Source organism: Oncorhynchus clarkii, chromosome 2, assembly GCF_045791955.1.
Source record: "Oncorhynchus clarkii lewisi isolate Uvic-CL-2024 chromosome 2, UVic_Ocla_1.0, whole genome shotgun sequence".
NCBI lineage: Eukaryota > Metazoa > Chordata > Actinopteri > Salmoniformes > Salmonidae > Oncorhynchus > Oncorhynchus clarkii.
The window spans coordinates 94151085-94172440 of NC_092148.1; the positions used below are offsets into that span (position 1 = coordinate 94151085).

Sequence of the window (21356 nt, forward strand, 5' to 3'; positions counted from 1 at the left end):
AACACTAGAAACACTAGACCAGGACAGCAGAAACACTAGACCAGGACAACAGAAACACTAGACCAAGACAGCAGAAACACTAGAAACACTAGACCAGGACAGCAGAAACACTAGACCAGGACAACAGAAACACTAGACCAGGACAGCAGAAACACTAGACCAGGACAGCAGAAACACTAGGCCAGGACAGCAGAAACACTAGACCAGGACAGCAGAAACACTAGACCAGGACAGCAGAAACACTAGACCAGGACAGCAGAAACACTAGAACCACTAGACCAGGACAGCAGAAACACTAGACCAGGACAGCAGAAACACTAGACCAGGACAGCAGAAACACTAGACCAGGACAGCAGAAACACTAGAAACACTAGACCAGGACAGCAGAAACACTAGATCAGGACAGCAGAAACACTAGACCAAGACAGCAGAAACACTAGAAACACTAGGCCAGGACAGCAGAAACACTAGATCAGGACAGCAGAAACACTAGACCAGGACAGCAGAAACACTAGACCAGGACAGCAGAAACACTAGACCAGGACAGCAGAAACACTAGGCCAGGACAGTAGAAACACTAGACCAGGACAGCAGAAACACTAGACCAGGACAGCAGAAACACTAGACCAGGACAGCAGAAACACTAGACCAGGACAGCAGAAACACTAGACCAGGACAGCAGAAACACTAGACCAGGACAGCAGAAACACTAGACCAGGACAGCAGAAACAAAAGACCAGGACAGCAGAAACACTAGACCAGGACAGCAGAAATACTAGACCAGGACAGCAGAAACACTAGACCAGGACAGCAGAAACACTAATTAATTAATTTAGATGTTGGAACATTGCTGCTATAACAGCCTCCACTCTTCTGGGAAGGCTTTCCACTAGATGTTGGAACATTGCTGCTATAACAGCCTCCACTCTTCTGGGAAGGCTTTCCACTAGATGTTGGAACATTTCTGCGGGGACTTGCTGCCATTCAGCCACAAGAGCATTAGTGAGGTCGGGCACTGATGTTGGCCGATTAGGTCTGGCTCACAGTCGGTGTTCCAATTCATCCCAAAGGTGTTCGATGGGGTTGAGGTCAGGGCTCTGTGCAGGTCAGCCAATTTCTTCCACACCGATCTCGACAAAACACTGCTGTATGGACCTTGCTTCGTGCACGGGGGCAGTGTCATGCTGAAACAGGAAAGGGCCTTCCTCAAACTGTTGCCACAAAGTTGGAAGCACAGAATCATCTAGAATGTCAATGTATGCTGTAGCGTTAAGATTTCCCTTCACTGGAACTACGGGCCTAGACAGAACCATGAAAAACAGCCCCAGACCATTATTCCTCCTCCACCAAACTTTATATTTGACTCTATGAATTGGGGCAGGTAGCGTTCTCCTGGCATCCGCCTAAGCCAGATTAATCTGTCGGACTGCCAGATGGTGAAGCGTGATTCATCACTTCAGAGAATGCGTTTCCACTGCCCCACAATCCAATAGCTGGGAGCTTTACACCACTCCAGCCGACGCATGGCATTGCACATGGGGATCTTAGGCTTGCGTGCGGCTGCTTGGTCATGGCAACTCATTTCATGAAGGTCCCGACGAACAGTGTGGGAGCACACGGTACATACAGTGCCTTGCGAAAGTATTCGGCCCCCTTGAACTTTGCAACCTTTTGCCACATTTCAGACTTCAAACATAAAGATATAAAACTGTATTTTTTTGTGAAGAATCAACAACAAGTGGGACACAATCATGAAGTGGAACGACATTTATTGGATATTTCAAACTTTTTTAACAAATCAAAAACTGAAAAATTGGGCGTGCAAAATTATTCAGCCCCCTTAAGTTAATACTTTGTAGCGCCACCTTTTGCTGCGATTACAGCTGTAAGTCGCTTGGGGTATGTCTCTATCAGTTTTGCATATCGAGAGACTGACATTTTTTCCCATTCCTCCTTGCAAAACAGCTCGAGCTCAGTGAGGTTGGATGGAGAGCATTTGTGAACAGCAGTTTTCAGTTCTTTCCACAGATTCTCGATTGGATTCAGGTCTGGACTTTGACTTGGCCATTCTAACACCTGGATATGTTTATTTTTGAACCATTCCATTGTAGATTTTGCTTTATGTTTTGGATCATTGTCTTGTTGGAAGACAAATCTCTGTCCCAGTCTCAGGTCTTTTGCAGACTCCATCAGGTTTTCTTCCAGAATGGTCCTGTATTTGGCTCCATCCATCTTCCCATCAATTTTAACCATCTTCCCTGTCCCTGCTGAAGAAAAGCAGGCCCAAACCATGATGCTGCCACCACCATGTTTGACAGTGGGGATGGTGTGTTCAGCTGTGTTGCTTTTACGCCAAACATAACGTTTTGCATTGTTGCCAAAAAGTTCAATTTTGGTTTCATCTGACCAGAGCACCTTCTTCCACATTTTTGGTGTGTCTCCCAGGTGGCTTGTGGCAAACTTTAAACAACACTTTTTATGGATATCTTTAAGAAATGGCTTTCTTCTTGCCACTCTTCCATAAAGGCCAGATTTGTGCAATATACGACTGATTGTTGTCCTATGGACAGAGTCTCCCACCTCAGCTGTAGATCTCTGCAGTTCATCCAGAGTGATCATGGGCCTCTTGGCTGCATCTCTGATCAGTCTTCTCCTTGTATGAGCTGAAAGTTTAGAGGGACGGCCAGGTCTTGGTAGATTTGCAGTGGTCTGATACTCCTTCCATTTCAATATTATCGCTTGCACAGTGCTCCTTGGGAAGTTTAAAGCTTGGGAAATCTTTTTGTATCCAAATCCGGCTTTAAACTTCTTCACAACAGTATCTCGGACCTGCCTGGTGTGTTCCTTGTTCTTCATGATGCTCTCTGCGCTTTTAACGGACCTCTGAGATTATCACAGTGCAGGTGCATTTATACGGAGACTTGATTACACATAGGTGGATTGTATTTATCATCATTAGTCATTTAGGTCAACATTGGATCATTCAGAGATCCTCACTGAACTTCTGGAGAGAGTTTGCTGCACTGAAAGTAAAGGGGCTGAATAATTTTGCACAGCCAATTTTTCAGTTTTTGATTTGTTAAAAAGGTTTGAAATATCCAATAAATGTTGTTCCACTTCATGATTGTGTCCCGCTTGTTGTTGATTCTTCACAAAAAAATACAGTTTTATATCTTTATGTTTGAAGACTGAAATGTGGCAAAAGGTCGCAAAGTTCAAGGGGGCCGAATACTTTCGCAAGGCACTGTATAGGGACAAACATAATACATTAGACCACAAGAGGAAGAGGACACACTTAGAGTGCATTTGCCATTCTGGTAAAAACAGGAAACCAAGAAATTACAGATGTGGGATGGACTCATATGTTATGTGTGTATAAATACAGAGCCAGAGCTTAGGGAAGGGAGTTGTTCCGCGGACCAGAAAGTCACAGCTCTTCAGTAAGGCCATTCTACTGTCAATGTTTGTCTATGGAGAATGCATGGCTGTGTGCTCGATTTATACACCTGTCAGCAACGGGTGTGGCTGAAATAGCCCGAATCCACTAATTTGAAGTGGTGTCCACATACTTTTGTAAATAGTGTATATCAATATGGGCTATTTTCAGCCCATTCCTGCTTCTCAGAGATAGACATAATATGGAAAAGTGTGTAAGTCTGTGTTTGCGCTGCGGGGTTGAAGCTACGAACCCATAGGCTTGTCTCTCTCATCCCTTCCAGGCTTCTGAGAGGGAGAGGGTGGACAATGAGTCTTTCATAGCAGATGTAAGCAATGTCCCCACACCCTCTGGTAGCTTTCATGGCTGGGATCAGTTATTTTCTCTTCTGGCGCACAGCTTCAGGATAGTCCTTGTTGCGGAAGCTGTACGTTCTTCTCAACTTGTTGGCTTATTCCAGAACAGCTACCTTGTCCTTGAACTTCAGGAACTTGACCACTATCGGCCTGGGCTAGTCACTTTTCCAATCCTGAGGTCGCAATCCACCTCAATATTCTTGTGGTCCATGTTCAGTTTCTCCGAGATCATTTCCCTCGCTTTGTCCTCAGACTCTGTCCAGGTCTCATGTGGCGATTCTGAAATTTTTGTCCAAAACAATGTTGTTCCACCTTGATTGTCCCTCTGATGTCTCAGTCATTTGACTTACAGACCGCTGTCACCTTGCTGTTCTCCTGTTTCAACTCGTCGAGCTGACCCTGGGAGAACTGCAAACGGTTCTTCAGGTCAAATTAGTTCTTCAGGTCTGGACCTCTCTATTATTTTATTAGTTGACTCCACCAGTATTTGGACATTTGAAGCTATTTTCTTGTTGTTGTAACAACTGTTTGTAGGTCTCTTTTTGTTCGTTTAAAAGATCCTTCCCCTGTGATAGAGAGACACCACTGTCCTCAACGGTACTCCCGCCGGCTTTGGTCTTTGTCATGGTAGCTAGCAACGTAGGTTACGGCTGTTACTCCTCACAGTTCCAGACAGGGCAGTTCACAGGGAAGATGTAAACAGCAACAACCAGCAGGGATCTAGACAGTCACAAACCCGGGGAAATCCGCGGTCCCAGTCACGTCGCAGACTGCGTTCAAGCCCTCAAGGAAACCTGATAACAATGACAGCTAGGCTAGCTGCTACGCCAAGCAGCTCATCAGACACTTGGTCAGACCTTTGGTCGGCGGGATCCCTGGACAGATAGCAGAGGGCTCTGCAAGTGATAGCAACCGCGTCGCGGGATCCCTGGACAGATAGCAGAGGGCTCTGCAAGTGATAGCAACCGCGTCGCGGGATCCCTGGACAGATAGCAGAGGGCTCTGCAAGTGATAGCAACCACGTCGCGGGATCCCTGGACAGATAGCAGAGGGCTCTGCAAGTGATAGCAACCACGTCGCGGGATCCCTGGACAGATAGCAGAGGGCTCTGCAAGTGATAGCAACCACGTCGCGGGATCCCTGGACAGATAGCAGAGGGCTCTGCAAGTGATAGCAACCACGTCGCGGGATCCCTGGACAGATAGCAGAGGGCTCTGCAAGTGATAGCAACCACGTCGCGGGATCCCTGGACAGATAGCAGAGGGCTCTGCAAGTGATAGCAACCACGTCGCGGGATCCCTGGACAGATAGCAGAGGGCTCTGCAAGTGATAGCAACCACGTCGCGGGATCCAAACTCAAAACATTTTCAATAGAACACTTTTTCAAAGAGTTTAATTTTTTTCCCCAGAAACAACAAACCGAGCTGTCCCTTGTTCCACGTTCATGAGTCTGGCCAAGTGAGCTTTTCAGAGAGAGTGTCAGAGATGTAACTAAACAGGGTGGTAATTGTCCTGTTTAAGGTTATACAGTGCCTTCATATAGTATTGCATATATTATATAGTATTATTATGTATATATATATTATATAGTATTATTTATAATAAATAGTATTATTATTACATAGTATTATATATATATTATGTGGTATTATTAGTATATATAGTATACATTATTAGCATTATAAATACTATGTAGTATTATTATTATATATATTATATATTATTATTATATATATTATATAGTATTAGTATATGTATTATATAGTATTATTATATATTTTCTATAGTATTAGTATTATATATAATATATAGTATTATTATAATATATTATATATTATTATTATATAGTATATATATGATATAGTATTATATATTATATATTATTCGTATTATATATAATATATAGTATTATTATTATATATATATTATATGGTATTAGTATATATATATTATATAGTATTATTAGTATATATATCATATAGTATTATTATATATAGTATTATTATTACATATATTATATAGTATTATTATTATTATATATATTATATAGTATTATTATATATATTATGTCATATTCATACCCCTTCACTCATTCCACAATTTGCTGTGTTACAGCCTGAAATCAAAATGGATTAAATTGATTATTTTTTCTCAACCATCTACACACAATACCCCATATCGACAAAGTGAAAACATGTGTTTAGAAATGTTAGCAAATTTATTGAAAATTAAATACAGAAATATCTCAATTAAATAAGTATTCCCTAAGTCAATACCATGAAGAAGCACCTTTGGCAGTGATTACAGCTGTGGGTGTTTCTGGGTCTGTCTGTAAGAGCTTTCCACATCTGGATTGTGCAACATTTGCTCATTATTCTTTTCAAATTTCTTCACGCTCTTTCAAATTGGTTGTTGATCATTAATAGACAACCATTTTCAGGTCTTGCCATTGATTTACAAGTAGATTTAAGACAAGTAACTTGGCCACTCAGGAACAGTAACTGGTTTCTTGGTAAGCAACTCCAGTGTAGATTTGGCCGTGTGTTTTAGGTTATTGTCCTGCTGAAAGGTGGATTCATCTCCCAGAGTCTGGTGGAAAGCAGACTGATCCAGGTTTTCCTCTAGGATTCTGGTCCATTAAGTTTCTTTAAAAAAAATAAAAACAAACAAAACACTCCGTCCCTAACAATTTTGCCTGTACTTAGTTCCATTCGGTTTCTTTTTTATCCTGTAAAGCTCCCCAGTTCTTAACAATTACAAGCATACCCATAACATGATTCAGCCACCTCTATGCTTCAACATATGAAGAGTGGTACTCAGTAATGTGTTGTATTGTATTTGCCCCAAACATAACACTTTCTATTGATGACAAAAAGTGTATTGCTTTGCCACATGTTTTGCAGTATTACTTTAGTACCGTGTTGCAAACAGGATGCGTGTTTTGGAATGTTTTTCTTCTGTACAGGATTCCTTATTTTCACTTGTCAATTAGGTTAGTATTGTGGAGTAACTACAATGTTGTTGATCCATCCTCAGTTTCCTCCCATCACAGCCATTAAACTCTGTAACTGTTTTAAAGTCACCATTGGCTTCCTGGTGAAATCCCTGAGCGGTTTCCTTCCTCTCCGGCAACTGAGTTAGGAAGGACGCCTGTATCTTTGTAGTGACTGGGTGTTTTGATCCAAAGTGTCATTAATAACTTCACCATGCTCAAAGGGATATTCAATGTCTACTTTTTATTTTTACCCATCTCCCAATAGGTTCCCTCCTTTGCGAGGCAGTGGAACATCTCCCAGGTCTTTGTGGTTGAATCTGTTTGAAATTCACTGCTCAACTGATATTTGCAGACGGGGAGAGTGCGAGAGAAACGGAGGGAGCGAGCGAGCGACAGAGGGAGAGGGGGAGGGAGGGAGATACAGACAGACCGAGTGTGTGAGAGAGAGAGAGAGAGAGAGAGAGAGAGAGAGAGAGAGAGAGAGAGAGAGAGAGAGAGAGACAGAGACAGAGAGAGAGAGAGAGAGAGAGACAGAGAGAGAGAGACAGAGAGAGACAGAGAGAGACAGAGAGAGAGAGAGACAGAGAGAGACAGAGAGAGACAGAGAGAGACAGAGAGAGACAGAGAGAGAGAGAGAGAGAGAGAGAGAGAGAGAGAGAGAGAGAGACCGAGTGTGTGAGAGAGAGAGAGAGACAGAGAGAGTAATTCCACGGTCCTTACGGATAACCCAGCTCCATGAAGTTGTTCCAGATCTGTTTCAGTACCATGATGACTCCCATTTGTAGACACAGATCGATCAGACAGCCACTGGGGTGGCACTGAAAATAAGAAACATTTTTAAAAAACTATTCATTACAGTACAAATCACTGAGTGAAAGAAACCACAAAAAAGACAGTCATTTCCACATTGTATGGGCCAGACTTACTGCAACTGAATAAAACAGAACAAAGTAAAAAAAACAATCCCAAAGTATTATATTAATATAAAACCTTTATAAATGAGAGAGAGCTTCATTAAATCACTTTCAATTGACAACTCAAATTCAACGGGTGATGCACGCTAGCCATTTCAAGCTAATGTTGAGCGTTTGCATTGAGCACTGTTACAAACTATAATTGATTAGTTATGAAAGAGATTAATGGTGAACTTTTACGACAAAGGAATGATTACATGTTATGCAAAAGTTATAATAAAAAATGGAATATGATGAATCACTATTGTGTGCCGTAAAATCTCCCCTCAAATGGAAAGACAGTAAGGAGCCTTAATAGTGTTTAAATAACCTTTTCATTGTGTTATTGTTAAAAAGGGAAGGGGAGATACCTAGTCAGTTGTAAAGGAAGATACCTAGTCAGTTGTAAAGGGAGATACCTAGTCAGTTGTAAAGGGAGATACCTAGTCAGTTGTAAAGGGAGATACCTAGTCAGTTGTAAAGGGAGATACCTAGTCAGTTGTAAAGGGAAAGGGGGGATACCTAGTCAGTTGTAAAGGGAGATACCTAGTCAGTTGTAAAGGGGAATACCTAGTCAGTTGTAAAGGGAGATACCTAGTCAGTTGTAAAGGGAGATACCTAGTCAGTTGTAAAGGGGGATACCTAGTCAGTTGTAAAGGGAAAGGGAGATACCTAGTCAGTTGTAAAGGGAGATACCTAGTCAGTTGTAAAGGGAAAGGGAGATACCTAGTCAGTTGTAAAGGGAGATACCTAGTCGGTTGTAAAGGGAGATACCTAGTCAGTTGTAAAGGGAGATACCTAGTCAGTTGTAAAGGGAGATACTTAGTCAGTTGTAAAGGGAAAGGGGGGATACCTAGTCAGTTGTAAAGGGAAATACCTAGTCAGTTGTAAAGGGAGATACCTAGTCAGTTGTAAAGGGAAATACCTAGTCAGTTGTAAAGGGAGATATCTAGTCAGTTGTAAAGGGAAAGGGGGGATACCTAGTCAGTTGTAAAGGGAAATACCTAGTCAGTTGTAAAGGGGGATACCTAGTCAGTTGTAAAGGGAAATACCTAGTCAGTTGTAAAGGGAGATACCTAGTCAGTTGTAAAGGGAAATACCTAGTCAGTTGTAAAGGGAGATACCTAGTCAGTTGTAAAGGGGGATACCTAGTCAGTTGTAAAGGGAAATACCTAGTCAGTTGTAAAGGGAGATACCTAGTCAGTTGTAAAGGGAGATACCTAGTCAGTTGTAAAGGGAAATACCTAGTCAGTTGTAAAGGGAAAGGGAGATGCCTAGTCAGTTGTAAAGGGGAAAGGGGAGATACCTAGTCAGTTGTAAAGGGAAAGGGGAGATACCTAGTCAGTTGTAAAGGGAAAGGGAGGAAACCTAGTCAGTTGTAAAGGGAAAAGGGGAGATACCTAGTCAGTTGTAAAGGGAAAAGGGGAGATACCTAGTCAGTTGTAAAGGGGGATACCTAGTCAGTTGTAAAGGGGGATACCTAGTCAGTTGTAAAGGGGGATACCTAGTCAGTTGTAAAGGGAGATACCTAGTCAGTTGTAAAGGGAGATACCTAGTCAGTTGTAAAGGGAGATACCTAGTCAGTTGTAAAGGGAGATACCTAGTCAGTTGTAAAGGGAGATGCCTAGTCAGTTGTAAAGGGAAAGGGGGGATACCTAGTCAGTTGTAAAGGGAGATGCCTAGTCAGTTGTAAAGGGAAAGGGGGGATATCTAGTCAGTTGTAAAGGGAAAGGGGGGATACCTAGTCAGTTGTAAAGGGAAATACCTAGTCAGTTGTAAAGGGAAATACCTAGTCAGTTGTAAAGGGAAAGGGAGATACCTAGTCAGTTGTAAAGGGAAAGGGAGATACCTAGTCAGTTGTAAAGGGAAAGGGGGGATACCTAGTCAGTTGTAAAGGGAAGGGGGGATACCTAGTCAGTTGTAAAGGGAAAGGGGGGATACCTAGTCAGTTGTAAAGGGAAAGGGGGGATACCTAGTCAGTTGTAAAGGGAAAGGGGCGATACCTAGTCAGTTATAAAGGGAAAAGGGGGGATACCTAGTCAGTTGTAAAGGGAGATACCTAGTCAGTTGTAAAGGGAAATACCTAGTCAGTTGTAAAGGGAGATACCTAGTCAGTTGTAAAGGGAGATACCTAGTCAGTTGTAAAGGGAGATACCTAGTCAGTTGTAAAGGGAGATACCTAGTCAGTTGTAAAGGGAGATACCTAGTCAGTTGTAAAGGGAGATACCTAGTCAGTTGTAAAGGGAGATACCTAGTCAGTTGTAAAGGGAAATACCTAGTCAGTTGTAAAGGGAAAGGGGGATACCTAGTCAGTTGTAAAGGGAGATACCTAGTCAGTTGTAAAGGGAAAGGGAGATACCTAGTCAGTTGTAAAGGGAAAATGGGAGATACCTAGTCAGTTGTAAAGGGAGATACCTAGTCAGTTGTAAAGGGAAAGGGAGATACCTAGTCAGTTGTAAAGGGAGATACCTAGTCAGTTGTAAAGGGAGATACCTAGTCAGTTGTAAAGGGAAAGGGAGATACCTAGTCAGTTGTAAAGGGAGATACCTAGTCAGTTGTAAAGGGAGATACCTAGTCAGTTGTAAAGGGAAAGGGAGATACCTAGTCAGTTGTACAGGGAAAGGGAGATACCTAGTCAGTTGTAAAGGGAGATACCTAGTCAGTTGTAAAGGGAGATACCTAGTCAGTTGTAAAGGGAAAGGGAGATACCTAGTCAGTTGTAAAGGGAAAGGGAGATACCTAGTCAGTTGTAAAGGGAAAGGGGGATACCTAGTCAGTTGTAAAGGGAAAGGGAGATACCTAGTCAGTTGTAAAGGGAAAGGGAGATGCCTAGTCAGTTGTAAAGGGAAAGGGAGATACCTAGTCAGTTGTAAAGGGAAAGGGAGATACCTAGTCAGTTGTAAAGGGAAAGGGGGGATACCTAGTCAGTTGTAAAGGGAAAGGGAGATACCTAGTCAGTTGTAAAGGGAAAAGGAGAGATACCTAGTCAGTTGTAAAGGGAAAAGGGGAGATACCTAGTCAGTTGTAAAGGGAGATACCTAGTCAGTTGTAAAGGGAAAGGGGGGATACCTAGTCAGTTGTAAAGGGAGATACCTAGTCAGTTGTAAAGGGAAAAGGGGAGATACCTAGTCAGTTGTAAAGAGAAAGGGAGATACCTAGTCAGTTGTAAAGGGAAAGGGAGATGCCTAGTCAGTTGTAAAGGGAAAGGGAGATACCTAGTCAGTTGTAAAGGGAAAGGGAGATACCTAGTCAGTTGTAAAGGGAAAGGGAGATACCTAGTCAGTTGTAAAGGGAAAGGGGGATACCCAGTCAGTTGTAAAGGGAAAGGGGGATACCTAGTCAGTTGTAAAGGGAAAGGGAGATACCTAGTCAGTTGTAAAGGGAAAGGGGGGATACCTAGTCAGTTGTAAAGGGAAAGGGAGATACCTAGTCAGTTGTAAAGGGAAAGGGGAGATACCTAGTCAGTTGTAAAGGGAAAGGGAGGAAACCTAGTCAGTTGTAAAGGGAAAGGGGGGATACCTAGTCAGTTATAAAGGGAAAAGGGGGGATACCTAGTCAGTTGTAAAGGGAGATACCTAGTCAGTTGTAAAGGGAAATACCTAGTCAGTTGTAAAGGGAGATACCTAGTCAGTTGTAAAGGGAGATACCTAGTCAGTTGTAAAGGGAGATACCTAGTCAGTTGTAAAGGGAGATACCTAGTCAGTTGTAAAGGGAGATACCTAGTCAGTTGTAAAGGGAAATACCTAGTCAGTTGTAAAGGGAGATACCTAGTCAGTTGTAAAGGGAAATACCTAGTCAGTTGTAAAGGGAAAGGGGGGATACCTAGTCAGTTGTAAAGGGAGATACATAGTCAGTTGTAAAGGGAAAGGGAGATACCTAGTCAGTTGTAAAGGGAAAATGGGAGATACCTAGTCAGTTGTAAAGGGAGATACCTAGTCAGTTGTAAAGGGAAAGGGAGATACCTAGTCAGTTGTAAAGGGAGATACCTAGTCAGTTGTAAAGGGAAAGGGAGATACCTAGTCAGTTGTAAAGGGAGATACCTAGTCAGTTGTAAAGGGAGATAGCTAGTCAGTTGTAAAGGGAAAGGGAGATACCTAGTCAGTTGTACAGGGAAAGGGAGATACCTAGTCAGTTGTAAAGGGAGATACCTAGTCAGTTGTAAAGGGAGATACCTAGTCAGTTGTAAAGGGAAAGGGAGATACCTAGTCAGTTGTAAAGGGAAAGGGAGATACCTAGTCAGTTGTAAAGGGAAAGGGGGGATACCTAGTCAGTTGTAAAGGGAAAGGGAGATACCTAGTCAGTTGTAAAGGGAAAGGGAGATGCCTAGTCAGTTGTAAAGGGAAAGGGAGATACCTAGTCAGTTGTAAAGGGAAAGGGAGATACCTAGTCAGTTGTAAAGGGAAAGGGGGGATACCTAGTCAGTTGTAAAGGGAAAGGGAGATACCTAGTCAGTTGTAAAGGGAAAAGGGGAGATACCTAGTCAGTTGTAAAGGGGAGATACCTAGTCAGTTGTAAAGGGAAAAGGGGAGATACCTAGTCAGTTGTAAAGGGAGATACCTAGTCAGTTGTAAAGGGAAAGGGGGGATACCTAGTCAGTTGTAAAGGGAGATACCTAGTCAGTTGTAAAGGGAAAAGGGGAGATACCTAGTCAGTTGTAAAGAGAAAGGGAGATACCTAGTCAGTTGTAAAGGGAAAGGGAGATGCCTAGTCAGTTGTAAAGGGAAAGGGAGATACCTAGTCAGTTGTAAAGGGAAAGGGAGATACCTAGTCAGTTGTAAAGGGAAAGGGGGATACCTAGTCAGTTGTAAAGGGAAAGGGGGATACCTAGTCAGTTGTAAAGGGAAAGGGAGATACCTAGTCAGTTGTAAAGGGAAAGGGGGGATACCTAGTCAGTTGTAAAGGGAAAGGGAGATACCTAGTCAGTTGTAAAGGGAAAAGGGGAGATACCTAGTCAGTTGTAAAGGGGAGATACCTAGTCAGTTGTAAAGGGAAAAGGGGAGATACCTAGTCAGTTGTAAAGGGGAGATACCTAGTCAGTTGTAAAGGGAAAGGGAGATACCTAGTCAGTTGTAAAGGGAAAGGGAGATACCTAGTCAGTTGTAAAGGGAGATACCTAGTCAGTTGTAAAGGGAAAGGGAGATACCTAGTCAGTTGTAAAGGGAAAGGGAGATACCTAGTCAGTTGTAAAGGGAAAGGGGGGATACCTAGTCAGTTGTAAAGGGAAAGGGAGATACCTAGTCAGTTGTAAAGGGAAAAGGGGAGATACCTAGTCAGTTGTAAAGGGGAGATACCTAGTCAGTTGTAAAGGGAAAAGGGGAGATACCTAGTCAGTTGTAAAGGGGAGATACCTAGTCAGTTGTAAAGGGAAAGGGAGATACCTAGTCAGTTGTAAAGGGAAAAGGGGAGATACCTAGTCAGTTGTAAAGGGAGATACCTAGTCAGTTGTAAAGGGAAAGGGGGGATACCTAGTCAGTTGTAAATGGAGATACCTAGTCAGTTGTAAAGGGAAAAGGGGAGATACCTAGTCAGTTGTAAAGAGAAAGGGAGATACCTAGTCAGTTGTAAAGGGAAAAGGGGGGATACCTAGTCAGTTGTAAAGAGAAAGGGAGATACCTAGTCAGTTGTAAAGGGAAAGGGAGATACCTAGTCAGTTGTAAAGGGAGATACCTAGTCAGTTGTAAAGGGAGATACCTAGTCAGTTGTAAAGGGAGATACCTAGTCAGTTGTAAAGGGAGATACCTAGTCAGTTGTAAAGGGAGATACCTAGTCAGTTGTAAAGGGAGATACCTAGTCAGTTGTAAAGGGAAAGGGGGATACCTAGTCAGTTGTAAAGGGAAAGGGAGATACCTAGTCAGTTGTAAAGGGAAAGGGAGATACCTAGTCAGTTGTAAAGGGAAAGGGGGGATACCTAGTCAGTTGTAAAGGGAAAGGGAGATACCTAGTCAGTTGTAAAGGGAAAAGGGGAGATACCTAGTCAGTTGTAAAGGGAAAAGGGGAGATACCTAGTCAGTTGTAAAGGGGAGATACCTAGTCAGTTGTAAAGGGAAAGGGAGATACCTAGTCAGTTGTAAAGGGAAAAGGGGAGATACCTAGTCAGTTGTAAAGGGAGATACCTAGTCAGTTGTAAAGGGAAAGGGGGGATACCTAGTCAGTTGTAAAGGGAGATACCTAGTCAGTTGTAAAGGGAAAAGGGGAGATACCTAGTCAGTTGTAAAGAGAAAGGGAGATACCTAGTCAGTTGTAAAGGGAAAGGGAGATGCCTAGTCAGTTGTAAAGGGAAAGGGAGATACCTAGTCAGTTGTAAAGGGAAAGGGAGATACCTAGTCAGTTGTAAAGGGAAAGGGGGATACCTAGTCAGTTGTAAAGGGAAAGGGGGATACCTAGTCAGTTGTAAAGGGAAAGGGAGATACCTAGTCAGTTGTAAAGGGAAAAGGGGAGATACCTAGTCAGTTGTAAAGGGAAAAGGGGAGATACCTAGTCAGTTGTAAAGGGGAGATACCTAGTCAGTTGTAAAGGGAAAGGGAGATACCTAGTCAGTTGTAAAGGGAAAGGGAGATACCTAGTCAGTTGTAAAGGGAGATACCTAGTCAGTTGTAAAGGGAAAGGGGGGATACCTAGTCAGTTGTAAAGGGAGATACCTAGTCAGTTGTAAAGGGAAAAGGGGAGATACCTAGTCAGTTGTAAAGAGAAAGGGAGATACCTAGTCAGTTGTAAAGGGAAAAGGGGGGATACCTAGTCAGTTGTAAAGGGAAAGGGAGATACCTAGTCAGTTGTAAAGGAAAAGGGGAGATACCTAGTCAGTTGTAAAGGGAAAGGGAGATACCTAGTCAGTTGTAAAGGGAGATACCTAGTCAGTTGTAAAGGGGAATACCTAGGCAGTTGTAAAGGGAGATACCTAGTCAGTTGTAAAGGGAGATACCTAGTCAGTTGTAAAGGGAGATACCTAGTCAGTTGTAAAGGGAGATACCTAGTCAGTTGTAAAGGGAGATACCTAGTCAGTTGTAAAGGGAAAGGGAGATACCTAGTCAGTTGTAAAGGGAGATACCTAGTCAGTTGTAAAGGGAAAGGGGGGATACCTAGTCAGTTGTAAAGGGAAAGGGAGATACCTAGTCAGTTGTACAACTGAATGCCTTCAACTGAATCCTCATTTAACCCACATTATTGGTTAAACCCTTCTGAACCATATCGATCAGTGTCATAACCTGGGCTACATCCCACATTCTTCCCATTTATAAAGCAGACCAGAGCTCTCTACAAGGAACAGGGTGACCAGAGCTCTTTTCCTGGAACAGGGTGACCAGAGCTCTCTTTAGGGGTACAGGGTGACCAGAACTCTCTTTAGGGGTACAGGGTGACCAGAGCTCTCTACGGGGTACAGGGTGACCAGAGCCCTGTTCAGAGAACAGGGTGACCAGAACCCTCTTCAGGGAACAAGGTGACCAGAACCCTCTTCAGGGTGACCTGAGCTCTCTACAGGGTGACCAGAGCTCTCTACAGGGAACAGGGTGACCAGAGCTCTCTACAGGGAACAGGGTGACCAGAGCTCTCTGCAGGGTGACCAGAGCTCTCTGCAGGGTGACCAGAGCTCTCTACAGGGAACAGGGTGACCAGAGCTCTCTACAGGGAACAGGGTGACCTTTAGAATGCAGACCATGGTTTAGTTGCTGAATTGCTTCCTGACTCCACTCACCTCCTCCAGTCTCCATCTATTGAACAGTTTGTTATATTTCCCTGGTCTGCCGGCGAACCTAGACACAGTCAGAGTGAAGACATTAGCTTCAGTTTCATTCTCAGGACAGTTCAACACAGTACTAACTGTGAGCTGGGGGGGGGGGAATTGAAACTTGCACAGAACCTTACTCACACAGACAACTTATTTGGTGAATCAGCTTATTCGGGGAATATGAGGAATCATTAAATTGAATTTAGAAAAAAAAATATCACATCGAAAAAAATAACCTGCAATGGAAAAGAAAGGGGGAGCCTGTAGAACTTCTGCTGTTATATTTATTGAGGGCGGCTTCCCAAAAAAAAAGACATCTGTTACGACATTTATTAAGGTGACCTTTAATAGTTACCTTCCAAGGAAGAAAGCGATGTAGAACGTAGAGCTGTTCAAGTTTACAAACTGGAAGAGAAACATCTTGAGAGCAAAACTGTTCTCCCATTCTGACTCAGTCCGTGGGTGTTCTACAGAGAGAAGGAGGGGGAGAGAGAGAGAGAGAGAGAGAGAGAGAGAGAGAGAGAGAGAGAGAGAGAGGGGGAGAGAGAGAGAGAGAGAGAGAGAGAGAGAGCGAGAGAGAGAGAGAGAGAGGAAGAGATAGAGGGGGAGAGAGGAAGAGATAGAGGGGGAGAGAGAGAGAGAGAGAGAGCGAGAGAGAGAGAGAGAGAGAGAGAGAGAGGGGGGAGAGAGAGAGAGGAAGAGATAGAGGGGGAGAGAGAGAGAGAGAGAGAGAGACAGAGAGAGAGAAAGAGAGAGAGAGCGAGAGAGGAAGAGAGAGGGGGAGAGAGAGAGAGGAAGAGAGAGGGGGAGAGAGAGAGAGAGAGAGAGAGAGAAAGAGAGAGGAAGAGATAGAGGGGGAGAGAGAGAGAGAGAGAAAGAGAGAGGAAGAGATAGAGGGGGAGGGAGAGAGAGAGAGAGAGAGAGAGAGAGAGAGAGAGAAAGAGAGAGGGGGAGAGAGAGAGAGAGAGAGAAAGAGATAGAGGGGAGAGAGAGAGAGAGAGAGAGAGAGAGAGAGAGAGAGAGAGAGAGAGAGAGAGAGAGAGAGAGAGAGAGAGAGAGAGAGAGAGAGAGAGAGGAAGGAAGAGATAGAGGGAGAGAGAGAGACAGTGAGAGAGAGAGAGAGAGAGAGGAAGAGATAGAGGGAGAGAGAGAGAGAGAGAGAGAGAGAGAGAGAGGAAGGAAGAGATAGAGGGGGAGAGAGAGATGACAGAAGGTGACGTACTTCTGAAGCTGTTAGTGAAGCAACATATGTGTATCTTAACGAGGGTTATGCTCACCTAAATTGGTGAGAAGGTAAGCCACCTTTTCATATACCTGAAGAGAGAATAACAAAGTTGTTTTGAGACAGATACCCACCCAGGTACCATCACATTATAGATACCCACCCAGATACCATCACATCACAGATACCCATCACAATACAGATACCCACCCAGATACCCATCACATTACAGATACCCACCCAGATACCCATCACATTACAGATACCCACCCAGATACCCATCACATTACAGATACCCACCCAGATACCATCACATCACAGATACCCATCACATTACAGATACCCACCCAGATACCATCACATCACAGATACCCATCACATTACAGATACCCACCCAGATACCCATCACATTACAGATACCCACCCAGATACCCACCTAGATACCATCATATTACAGATACCCCCCAGATACCATCACATCACAGATACCAATCACATTACAGATACCCACCCAGATACCATCACAGATACCCATCACATTACAGATACCCACCCATATACCCATCACATTCACAGACATGGTGATCAGAAAGTTACAATTTGGCTGTGGATCAATATGCAACATTATCTTGTAGATCAATATGCAACATTATCCAGTGGATCAATACACAACAATATCCTGTACGACTGTGGATGAGGTGGCTTGGCATAACAGTTTGGTAAGACATCCATCACATTCAGAGTCATTATGATCATGAAGTTGATACAGACTCTGGTGTCAGAGGGTTATAGGGCCAGAACCCACCACAATGAGACATGATCATGAACTTGATACAGACTCTGGTTCCAGAGGGTTATAGGGCCAGAACCCACCACATTCAGAGACATGAGGATCATGAAGTTGATATAGACTCTGGTGCCAGAGGGTTATAGGGTCAGAATCCACCACAATGAGACATGATGATCATGAAGTTGATACAGACTCTGGTCCCAGAGGGTTATAGGGCCAGAACCCACCACATTCAGAGACATGATGATCATGAAGTTGATATAGACTCTGGTGCCAGAGGGTTATAGGGTCAGAATCCACCACAATGAGACATGAGGATCATGAAGTTGATACAGACTCTGGTCCCAGAGGGTTATAGGGCCAGAACCCACCACATTCAGACACATGAGGATCATGAAGTTGATATAGACTCTGGTGCCAGAGGGTTATAGGGTCAGAATCCACCACAATGAGACATGAGGATCATGAAGTTGATACAGACTCTGGTTCCAGAGGGTTATAAGGCCAGAACCCACCACATTCAGAGACATGATGATCATGAAGTTGATACAGACTCCCGTTCCAGAGGTGGCAAACTGCCAGTTCTTCTTGACAAACTCCCAGTCGATCGATGCAAACTTCTCCATGGCAATCAGTCGGAACACCACCACCGCAAACACCGCTGTCAGGACCAGAGAAATCTGGAGAGGAGACAAACATATAACCACACACACAGATACACAGATACACACACAGATACACAGATACACACACAGATACACAGATACACACACAGATACACAGATACACACACAGATACACACATAGATACATACACACACAGATAGAAAGTGGAAGGGGCGAGAGACAGAAATATACAGCAGAACTAGACTACTTATGAAGCTGTCAGTTTTGGGGTAATACATCCTGTCTGGGTCTGGGAACGTGTTAGTTTTGGGGTAATACATCCTGTCTGGGTCTGGGAACGTGTTAGTTTTGGGGGTAATACATCCTGTCTGGGTCTGGGAACGTGTTAGTTTTGGGGGTAATACATCCTGGCTGGGTCTGGGAACGTGTTAGTTTAGGGGGTAGTACATCCTGGCTGGGAATGTGTTAGTTTTGGGGGTAGTACATCCTGTCTGGGAATGTGTTAGTTTTGGGGGTAATACATCCTGGCTGGGTCTGGGAACGTGTTAGTTTTGGGGTAATACATCCTGGCTGGGTCTGGGAACGTGTTAGTTTTGGGGGTAGTACATCCAGTCTGGGAACGTGTTAGTTTTGGGGGTAATACATCCTGGCTGGGTCTGGGAACGTGTTAGTTTTGGGGGTAATACATCCTGGCTGGGTCTGGGAACGTGTTAGTTTTGGGGTAATACATCCTGTCTGGGTCTGGGAACGTGTTAGTTTTGGGGGTAATACATCCTGGCTGGGTCTGGGAACGTGTTAGTTTTGGGGGTAATACATCCTGGCTGGGTCTGGGAATGTGTTAGTTTTGGGGGTAGTACATCCTGTCTGGGAACGTGTTAGTTTTGGGGTAGTACATCCTGGCTGGGTCTAGGAATGTGTTAGTTTAGGGGGTAGTACATCCTGTCTGGGTCTGGGAACGTGTTAGTTTTGGGGTAATACATCCTGTCTGGGTCTGGGAACATGTTAGTTTTGGGGTAGTACATCCTGGCTGGGTCTAGGAATGTGTTAGTTTAGGGGGTAGTACATCCTGTCTGGGAACGTGTTAGTTTTGGGGTAGTACATCCTGGCTGGGTCTAGGAATGTGTTAGTTTAGGGGGTAGTACATCCTGTCTGGGAATGTGTTAGTTTAGGGGGTAGTACATCCTGGCTGGGTCTAGGAATGTGTTAGTTTAGGGGGTAGTACATCCTGGCTGGGTCTAGGAATGTGTTAGTTTAGGGGGTAGTACATCCTGTCTGGGTCTGGGAACGTGTTAGTTTTGGGGTAATACATCCTGTCTGGGTCTGGGAACGTGTTAGTTTTGGGGGTAATACATCCTGGCTGGGTCTGGGAACGTGTTAGTTTTGGGGTAATACATCCTGTCTGGGTCTGGGAACGTGTTAGTTTTGGGGTAGTACATCCTGGCTGGGTCTAGGAATGTGTTAGTTTAGGGGGTAGTACATCCTGTCTGGGAATGTGTTAGTTTTGGGGGTAGTACATCCTGTCTGGGAATGTGTTAGTTTTGGGGGTAGTACATCCTGGCTGGGTCTGGGAATGTGTTAGTTTTGGGGTAATACATCCTGTCTGGGTCTGGGAACGTGTTAGTTTTGGGGTAGTACATCCTGGCTGGGTCTAGGAATGTGTTAGTTTAGGGGGTAGTACATCCTGTCTGGGTCTGGGAATGTGTTAGTTTTGGGGTAATACATCCTGTCTGGGTCTGGGAACGTGTTAGTTTTGGGGTAATACATCCTGTCTGGGTCTGGGAACGTGTTAGTTTTGGGGTAGTACATCCTGGCTGGGTCTAGGAATGTGTTAGTTTAGGGGGTAGTACATCCTGTCTGGGAATGTGTTAGTTTTGGGGGTAGTAGATCCTGTCTGGGAATGTGTTAGTTTTGGGGGTAGTAGATCCTGTCTGGGAATGTGTTAGTTTTGGGGGTAGTACATCCTGTCTGGGAATGTGTTAGTTTTGGGGGTAGTACATCCTGTCTGGGAATGTGTTAGTTTTGGGGGTAATACATCCTGTCTGGGTCTGGGAACGTGTTAGTTTTGGGGTAATACATCCTGTCTGGGTCTGGGAACGTGTTAGTTTTGGGGGTAATACATCCTGGCTGGGTCTAGGAATGTGTTAGTTTAGGGGGTAGTACATCCTGTCTGGGAACGTGTTAGTTTTGGGGGTAGTACATCCTGTCTGGGAACGTGTTCGTTTTGGGGGTAATACATCCTGGCTGGGTCTGGGAACGTGTTAGTTTTGGGGGTAGTACATCCAGTCTGGGAACGTGTTAGTTTTGGGGGTAGTACATCCTGTCTGGGTCTGGGAATGTGTTAGTTTAGGGGGTAGTACATCCTGTCTGGGAACGTGTTAGTTTTGGGGGTAGTACATCCTGCCTGGGAACGTGTTCGTTTTGGGGGTAATACATCCTGGCTGGGTCTGGGAACGTGTTAGTTTTGGGGGTAGTACATCCTGTCTGGGTCTGGGAATGTGTTAGTTTAGGGGGTAGTACATCCAGTCTGGGAACGTGTTAGTTTTGGGGGTAGTACATCCTGTCTGGGTCTGGGAATGTGTTAGTTTAGGGGGTAGTACATCCTGTCTGGGAACGTGTTAGTTTTGGGGGTAGTACATCCTGTCTGGGAACGTGTTCGTTTTGGGGGTAGTACATCCTGTCTGGGAACGTGTTCGTTTTGGGGGTAGTACATCCTGTCTGGGTCTGGGAATGTGTTAGTTTTGGGGGTAGTACATCCTGTCTGGGAACGTGTTAGTTTTGGGGGTAGTACATCCTGTCTGGGTCTGGGAACGTGTTAGTTTTGGGGTAATACATCCTGTCTGGGTCTGGGAACGTGTTAGTTTTGGGGTAGTACATCCTGGCTGGGTCTAGGAATGTGTTAGTTTAGGGGGTAGTACATCCTGTCTGGGAATGTGTTAGTTTTGGGGGTAGTACATCCTGTCTGGGAATGTGTTAGTTTTGGGGGTAATACATCCTGGCTGGGTCTGGGAACGTGTTAGTTTTGGGGTAATACATCCTGTCTGGGTCTGGGAACGTGTTAGTTTTGGGGTAGTACATCCTGGCTGGGTCTAGGAATGTGTTAGTTTAGGGGGTAGTACATCCTGTCTGGGAACGTGTTAGTTTTGGGGGTAGTACATCCTGTCTGGGAACGTGTTCGTTTTGGGGGTAATACATCCTGGCTGGGTCTGGGAACGTGTTAGTTTTGGGGGTAGTACATCCAATCTGGGAACGTGTTA

The 21356-nt window shown here is 44.2% G+C and overlaps 1 protein-coding gene across 1 annotated transcript in view; it reads right to left on the reverse strand.

The window, feature by feature from the left end:
- Window positions 1–21356, reverse strand: part of LOC139376505 (anoctamin-3-like) — a 79500-nt gene that overhangs the window by 9879 nt on the left and 48265 nt on the right. The window contains exons 17-21 of the mRNA XM_071119165.1: window positions 17991–18155; window positions 16741–16777; window positions 15819–15930; window positions 15431–15488; window positions 7508–7605 (exon numbers count right to left, since the gene is read on the reverse strand). Of these exons, the coding sequence (XP_070975266.1) occupies window positions 7508–7605; window positions 15431–15488; window positions 15819–15930; window positions 16741–16777; window positions 17991–18155 (470 nt within the window). The remainder of the gene's footprint in view (window positions 1–7507; window positions 7606–15430; window positions 15489–15818; window positions 15931–16740; window positions 16778–17990; window positions 18156–21356) is intronic.